This window comes from Rhizomucor pusillus (assembly GCF_041956525.1).
Source record: "Rhizomucor pusillus strain CBS 183.67 unplaced genomic scaffold VTP01scaffold_16, whole genome shotgun sequence".
Taxonomy (NCBI): domain Eukaryota; kingdom Fungi; phylum Mucoromycota; class Mucoromycetes; order Mucorales; family Lichtheimiaceae; genus Rhizomucor; species Rhizomucor pusillus.
Genome location: NW_027192158.1, coordinates 411,882 through 420,347, shown reverse-complemented (window position 1 = coordinate 420,347; position 8,466 = coordinate 411,882). Strand labels below are relative to the sequence as shown.

Genomic DNA, 8,466 nt, shown 5'->3' with positions numbered 1-8,466 from the left:
GTTCACGAAATCGATCCACTCCAGATGCAGTCTCGACTTGTGCAGCCACGTCAGCGATTTCCCAGGTACCTCGAGGTACTCTTTTGCTCTTCATCAATTTGTTTTTCGTCTCTTTTTCTTCGTTCTGTTTGAACTTGTCATAATCTGCAACTGTCTTTTTTAACTGTATGAATGTTTGCAGCTGTTTCTCGCGAGATATGATGCTTTTGTTGGATTTATCAGCTCTCAGTAACACTGTCTGGCTGCATTTTTTCCTGCGTGTCATAAGCTTTGCTGGAAAAGAAGATGATTCACGGAAAAAGAGAGTCTGATGGCGCCTGAAGCTTTATATTTTCATGCAGATAAAGAGTGAAACAACCGTCTTCCCTGGCATTTCCGGTCTTCTCTGCTTGGATAAGAGCCTGTTGTAATCATGCTTGGACATATGTACCTTTGAAATGAAAACAATATAGGCATAGATGTATGAGCCATATCTGATCAGCACACAGAGGTGGCATGTTGGCTCGTGAAGGGCATACGACCGTCAAATAAGGTTAATGGTACTTGGAAAGAATTGAGAAGTTACATTTAATACAGTGTACGTACCTCTTGATGGACGTTGATGGCAAAACTTTGTTGCAAAGTTACACAGAACTGGACGCAGTACGAAGCTAAAGGGTGATTCCTATTTGATAAACCGTAGTGGTCAACATCCCAGATTGTTATGCTCAAATTGAGCCAATGGCCTCTCCTAGAAGCGTTGATCTCTTTTTGCACGCAAAACCGTTTTCTAAAAGGCTTCAAATGCATTTATAAGCGCAAAACTGGGGACGCTTCTTATAAAGATGTATCCGGCGATAACCATTTTATGTCTATTTTTTTACAGTAATTCTTGACCAACGCAAAGTTCCCTCTGGTCAGATGCAAAGTGGGCTGCTATTGGCGCAAAATCAGTAAGAGCAAGCGCAAACAATGTCTCCCACTAGCGCAAATCCTGTAATTTTGGGCGCGCATTTTTTCACGCGCGCATCTTTACCTTGTGGCATTTCACTTGAATATACTCTTTCCTCAATGAAGTAATGCTCCAAGAAGTTATCTTTGTACTGTCTGGATTCCCCAGCAGCATCTTTGTACCAACGCCTCCAGAACCAGAGATTCCATCGACCTTCTCGATCGCGCCAGATTTCCCGTCGCTGCATCAAGCAGAGCGCGAATCGTTCAACCGACTTGGACAGCTTGGATTTTTATACGTCCAACTCCAAAATTTTGTGAAAAAGATCAGAGGGCGGCAACATGCAACGTTGAAAGGATCGTACGCGCAGGCCATGGCGACCGGCTTTGAGGAGATACTGATTGATTACATCCAAGACGTCCTGGATATGGAACGCAAGATCTTGAGCAAGGAGCTGGAAGCAGGCGCAGGCATAGTGCCTATCTCACTGCTGGTATCCGAACTCTGCCGATGGGAACTTTTGCTGCCGTCTCTCCAAAGTTTAGCAACGAGGTTGGATCAAGACCAGGATTTACACCATGGTGGATGCAGATTGCTTGATGTTTTCTTAAACGAGACGCATACCGGCCACGAAGCGTACCGCAACGAAATGGAGCGCATCATTTCGCACCTATGTGATACTCTGTATCGTCAGATGACGAGTTGGATGGTATACGGACAGCTTGTGGATGACCACCGCGAATTTTTCGTGGCCAGGCAGGACGAAAATGTAATGGAACACGCTGCAAGGTGGCAACGACAGTACATTATTGTGCATGAACGAATTCCGCAATTCATTCCATTCGATGTTGCCGAATCTATCTTGTTTATTGGCAAAGCTGTAGCGACAGTGCAGGATCTTGATCAAAAGGGAATAGAGCAACAGCAGCAGCGTCGGCAGCAGGATCTAAGGATGCCAGAGGAACTCAAGAAATCGCACATGGAGCAACTGCTTTCACTTCACTCGAGCAAGCGGTCTGTTAGCTGGACACCGCAGTATGTGCATGAACTGCAACGTGTCGTCCAGAATATCAAGCATTCTACAGCAAACTGGCTGTTTTCGCGAGTGCTTGTCGGCAGGCAAGGTCTGGAGCAATACGTCGCATCGTTCCGGAACATGTTCTTGCTTGGATACGGCGATCTAGCTGCCAATTTCATTCAAGAATGTATCAAATGGCGTGCGGGTGCGCTTGTTGACCACCATGAAGCAACGAGACGGTCAAGTACAGACTCGAGCGGCCGAGTGTCTGTGACGAGCGCAGGCGGCGGATACAAGGTTGCAATGATATTTCGACATCAGGAGATCAATGCGTTGCTGGCGAAAGCGTCCGTCTGGACGGAAGCGGAAGCCACGCTGGAGCAGGGCGGCTACAGCGTGAAACTGTTGCTGCAGGATGATACCGAGCCTTTCATGTTTAGCGATCTTTTACTTAGCAAGGATGTACCGTGCACGCTCGAATATAACATGACATGGCCTATCGACCTGTTCCTCAGCCAGAGCGATATCCGACAATACAGCCAACTTTGGTGCTACCTGATCGGTGTAAAGACGGTGCAAATGTCACTTACCGGGATGCTACGGGTTTTGCGTGAAGAACGATCATCGACTATGTCTGCTGCTGCTACCAACATGGACGCAGAACAGCGGCGTTATCGCGAACGAGCTATCTGGACACTGCGTGGACAAATGTTGTATTGGGTGGATACATTGTGGAACCACATCCAGGTATACCGAAAAAATGGGAAAAAATAATGCAAGGAATTCTTATGCTAACAAAAATGAAATTGGCATTCTCTGCAAACAGGCTAACATTATTTGCCCACATTATGACAAGTTGATCCATACGATTGCAGGCTCAAATAGAACCAACAATGTCAGGTTTGAGCAGTTGCAGGTGGCGCACTCCGAGTTTCTTTCCAATGTGATGCGTGGTTCACTGCTGCAGTCGTCCGAATGCAACTTACTTATCTATAGAGCACTGCGACTGTGCCTGACATTTTGCGAGCTCGTGGAACGAATATACCAAGAAGAGGACTGGAAGAGGAGTAAAAAGCGCAAAACAATCAAAACAGCAGCCGAGATTGTGAGCGAATGGACTAGGAGTTTTGATCAATCAGGTCACCGAGTCTGGATGGATAGAATGGATGAATTGGCACAAGTAAGGAAAAATAATGTCTAAGTGAATGCGCATTCTAAGATACCCCACTGCAGGCATTTGTAGATACTACCAGCAAATTATTCCGTGCAGTGTCAGATCTACCACCAGACACGAAAGCAAGCGGGAACCTGGATGTGCTTCTACTCCAGTTGGATTACAACAAATGGTTTTCTGGTAGAGAACCTGATATCTGATACCAGAATTACGTAGGAAACGTCTTTATCTACTCTTATTCTCGACTGTATATATCTTACAAAACTGCAATTCGATATTCATACGTAAAAAGTACACAAACAATTACTCAAGAATTTATTCCAATATATATAAAATGGACCAGGTAGAAAGGTGGTATGTGCACGAAGGGATGTTTATACATTAGAGAACGATGCGGTTGTATAGGAAAGTAGAGTGACAGAGAGAAAGACAGAGGGATATATATAAGGGCGGGATAGGATGGCATCAGGGTAGTAAATTAGGTGCATTAAGCAGAAACAACAGCCTTGAGTTTCGGTTCGTCTGTTGTGTCCATATCATTGCGAGCAGGGGAGGAAGAGGAGGAGGAGGAAGAGGAAGAGCTGGAGATGGCTGCAGAAGAAGGCAGAGCATGAAAGTTTTCGGTATCGTCACCAAACAGCGGCAAGTGGATGGTTGTATGCTGCTGCTTTGCAGCTACCGCGTGTTCTTTGAATGCTTGTTGCTGCGATATCAGTCTCTGATGGAATTGGAGTTGTTCTTGCAACTGAAGGATCTGCTTTTGCTGGTCCTTATGTGCGAGCAAGGCGGCCATCAGACCATCACCGGAGCTGCTGTTGCTCTGCAGCGACTGATCATGCTGATACGTTTCAAGCATGCTGCTCACGCTGCTTGCAGTTGTGCTGCTTTCGGCTCGAGGTCTGCCGGGACTGCTAGTGCTGAATATGCTACCACCGCTCTCGCTCGCTGTTGTGCTTGCAGGGGTATTGGCGTGAAGTTGGTGCTGATGATGGTGCGTTGCTGCCAAGTTTTCCGTTGCTGCAGTAGAAGGGCCTTGTTGCTGGTTTACTATGCGACCTTCGACCTTGACGCGCACTTCAAGTGCATGTACCTTTTCTTGTAGACCCTTATTTCGTTTCTCTAGGTGCTTGATGAAATCGACGGCCTTGAACAGGACGGTACTCTTGGAATTATTGATATTCTTGAGCGTCGGAATAAGCTCAGTAAGCTCCTTGAATCCGTTTCTGATGGTGCTCCTTCGCTTTTGCTCCGATGCAATATGGTTCGCGCGCTTTTCCTCTTCTGTCAGGAGCTCACGGTGAGGCCGGGTGCGTTTGGGCGCCGGCGGCTGCGGAGGTGATGCCCGCTTGTTGTTGCTGTTGTTATTCCTATCGTCCTGCTGCTCCTCCTGATCCACCGCTGCTGCGTGCGGTCGTTTCCCGCTGCTGCGTCGAATGTAAGGAGCCGATACTGCATCTCGGTCTTGCAAATACACAGCATTAAGTCCGTCCGCAGATGATGATGATGAAGAGGACGATAAAGATGATGATAATGACCGACCGTCAGCAACCCGGCCGCTGCTGTTCCGGTCATTATCGAGGAAACTGAGCCCGTTGGATTTAGTCACGCTGGCTAAAATGTTCAGTCTTTGATGAAGCCGCTTTTGCTCGTCGAGGGATTGCAAAATTGAGCTTCTCCGACGCTCCTCCTCCTCGTCATCTTGTTGTTGCGTATGCATAAAATGTGCGGGCGCACAAGTTGGATGCAGCGGGAGTGTATTGTGAGGGAAAGACGAGAACGATGGTTGTTCTTGTCGTTGATGGTGGTGAGATTGGTCGTACAGACTGCCGAGATGATCGGGCACCGTTTCAGATGGTGCGTCTGAAAATGCTATGTCTTGATCGCTAGAAAGCGAATCGAGAAAGTTTGAAAATGCCTTCCTTTCTTCATCGTCAAGCACGCCGGTCGCAAACGAGGATGAAGAAGGAGGCTGTTGCTGTTGTTGTGGAAAGGATAGCCAGGCGAAAGCGTCATCGCTGCCAAATAAAGGTGGGTCGAGTGACGCGTTTGAATATATATCGAATGGAAGAGACATTGAAAAGTTTGGATCCAAGCCAAAACTAAATTTGAAGTCTTAAAGGGTGTTACAATCAGCATTCTATCACGATATAAGTTGATAATCGTCAAGATGCTGTACCTTCAAAGGGCACAGGTTCTTCCAAAGGCTCGTTTGTTGATTCAGGGACGATGTTTTGAAGCCAGGAAGATGCATCGTTCGTTGCGGAATCCTGCTGTTCCATTGTTATGTGTATTATGAGTCAGAAAGAAAGAGATGGGGGGCGTTTGTAAGAAACCAGGAAGAAACAAGAACAGAAAAACAAAATGTAGAGATGAAAGAAAGGATGACTGCTAGAGTGTTTACGATTCACATGGGTTTTCTCCACCTTTTTGACTTCTGTGTTACACTGGATGTTCCAGTTTACCAGCACGATTCCTTTTTAGCACAGTTATGATTGTCAATGAGATTTTCCCAAAACGGTATATCTGACCTTCCAAACACGGCTTTTCTTTTTACGCATTCGTAATCTCTCTATTTCGAACGATCTATCTCGCTTAGTTTTTGCTTCCCAAAATTTTAGCGCGCATCGGTACCTTACTAAAGTTGAGCTTATATTCGTCGAGTCGTGGGTCCTCCATGCCCTGAACAATGCAGAATCAATTCTTCTCTTCTTACAGTATTATTATTCGTAGCGTATCGGCCATCTTCCGCGCGCGTCCCCGACAACGCCGGGTAAGGTTGGAGGAAGGGGAACGTGCAAGCTTACACAAAAGTTGCACAGGCGAGAGCATGGTCGGTCGTCAATGGAGCATCCGTGTGTAGCGTTGTAATCAACATGTGCAAAATAGGCTACTACGTACAAACTGGATCTGACAAGAAGAGATGTGATATTACGCAAGGAACAAATGCAAACGTCTTTGCTTTTAGCCACGAACAAGGACGAAGATGTTTGCTCCGTTCCTTATGCAACCTGAAAAAAAGCAGCAACAGCAGGATGTACCGATATAATATTTCATTGTTTGGAATATTACGGCGACAGTGAAATCATATTCACTGGATAATCGACGATGGTAAACCATATACTTTATGTGGCATAATGAGAGGATCAAAACCGCTAGCACGACGTCCCGAAACTCATGCGTTCTGTGATCGGACGTCGCACCTGGACGAAGACATCCCACACATTAACATAGACAACATATCCAAAAGACCAACAATACTGTCGACATAATTTTGGCAGAAACGCTGCAGGGAAAACAGCGTACAGCGCATCCGAACGCTTACGAACTTTGAATGGAATTCTGTCGTCAATCCATACGATTCGCACTCGAAAGATTTATGGAAGACCAGATCTACAACAGTACAACTTACGTTGAAACACATTGGAGCATTGGAATTACATAATACCACGGCCTAAAAATCTGCACAGCGGACGGTCCTGGAGGAATACATTCTCACAAACTCCTGTGATCGACTTGTTGAAGCTTTGGCCAAGAATATTATCCATCATCAAGCTATGCAAGACTGCACTGGAGGGGGAAAGGCAAGGCGGTGCCTACCCGCATTGGACTTAGAAACCTAGTTGTGCAAAATTTCTGGCTCGTTTAGACAACCTGATACAGGATTCTTTTATATAAAGAGCTGGACTTTTTCAGTTTTGGGTTGTTATGTAGTATAGAAATCATGAACAGCTTAGACGGTCAAGCTGAACCCAAGCATATGGGACGGAAAAAGACTACGTGTTTCCTACGACCAAGTCTACATAGCCTGCTTTGGATTGATATGTGATGTACTAGTTGTACAAGATGGATCCATAAGCAGTAAGATTGGGACATTCTTAAAATAAGAGATGGTGATATTCATCTGTTGTTTTTGTCGATGTATGCCGGTGATCCAGAAAAGCGGCTCAATCGACCTGGCATACAAGTTTTACATAATCGAGGATGAAAACAATTTCGAAGAAAATTTCCAAAAGTTAGATATCCACTTATTTTATGGTACAAGCATATTTCAAGATAGACACATTAAAGTTATTATCTCTTTCAGGTGCACAATGGGACTATCCACCATGAGACTGGAAGTGCGCGATGAAGCAAGGGCACGATTTTTCGAGGCGATGATCGACGGCGGTCGTTGCTGCAGATAGTGTTACATATTGAGTTAAAGTTTGCATAGTTTTAGACGGCGCTATGACTGCTTGACGATTGGTGCAGTTTTGTTCGCTAATATTCATTTAAAGTTAATTGCTCCTTCCTTCCGCCATTGTTAACAGCCCGAGGAATCCATACCATGTTTATCAAAGTTGTCTAACGTGGCTTCGTGTTTCCTTCTTGACCTTTTCGCACTGTGGGCGTTTACGCAGCATTGTATGACGCCCAGTTTGGCTCACTGAACGGGACAGCTGTGCAGTGCATGCCTCTGACCACGGAAAGACAGATCTTACAGTCTAAAAAATCGTACCTTGGATATCTCAAGCGAGACCCATCTTTACGTTTACATATCAATTTCGGAAGAATAGATTTACTATTCACTCATTTCCAAGTCATGTGTCCCGTTCTTTTCTTCCTCATTTTCATTTTAACTTTCATTATCCAAATTACGAGGATATAAGATGGCCCGTCCATAGCTGCTGCTCTTTCTGAGGATACGAACTGTTTCTACCTCGCTGTGCAATTTTTGACTTGAATTACAAGACATGATAAAAGTAATTTCGTTTCGTATGATGGGACTGCATCAATATATCCCTATTTATATCCGCGCAACAATAACAATCGTGGTAATGTCTGCCACCAAAATTTGTCGATCCTCATGCACTCAGCGTAGATTTGTACGCAGGGTATACAGACTAAATAGTTACTAACAACATCAAAGCTGCAACTGTGCTAAGCGAGTGCATACAAAGTCAGTCTGATCCACGTGTTTTGTCACATAGTAGCAACGGCGGTAATGCACTCACTATGTCCATCTGTCACTCAAACTTCCACGGATTTTCATAGCCAAGAGTGTTGATATCATAGAAAAGAGGCATCGTGTAAAGTTAGTAACTGAGACAAATGTATGCCAAATGACATTGCAAAAAAGTTGGCATTTAGTGGAAAGATATAATTAAAAAAGGAAGGTCCAGTCCTTAGCTGTTGCTGTTAATTGCAGGTACGATCCAACCAGGTGCGTTGTACCGCTGTAATCGTATACATGACACCAAAGTTGCCTGCAAAGTATGATGTATGTAGCATGAACAGAAAGCAGTACATAGTGAGCAACATCAAAACTTACCAAACAAGAAGCCAACCAAAGGTGTGAACCAG

The 8,466-nt window shown here is 45.1% G+C and overlaps 2 protein-coding genes across 2 annotated transcripts; one reads left to right on the top strand and one right to left on the bottom strand.

Moving 5' to 3' along the window:
• Positions 1–1,058: 1,058 nt before the first annotated feature.
• VTP01DRAFT_3409 (uncharacterized protein) lies at positions 1,059–3,323 on the top strand (the record flags this gene model as incomplete). The annotated part of the gene is made up of 3 exons (XM_069381977.1): positions 1,059–2,696; positions 2,776–3,129; positions 3,183–3,323. 3 exons carry the CDS (start codon positions 1,059–1,061, stop codon positions 3,321–3,323), a joined length of 2,133 nt encoding a protein of 710 aa, XP_069236567.1.
• Positions 3,324–3,610: 287 nt separating this feature from the next.
• VTP01DRAFT_3408 (uncharacterized protein) lies at positions 3,611–5,402 on the bottom strand (the record flags this gene model as incomplete). The annotated part of the gene is made up of 2 exons (XM_069381976.1): positions 3,611–5,235; positions 5,300–5,402. 2 exons carry the CDS (start codon positions 5,400–5,402, stop codon positions 3,611–3,613), a joined length of 1,728 nt encoding a protein of 575 aa, XP_069236566.1.
• Between the last annotated feature and the right edge of the window lie 3,064 nt (positions 5,403–8,466).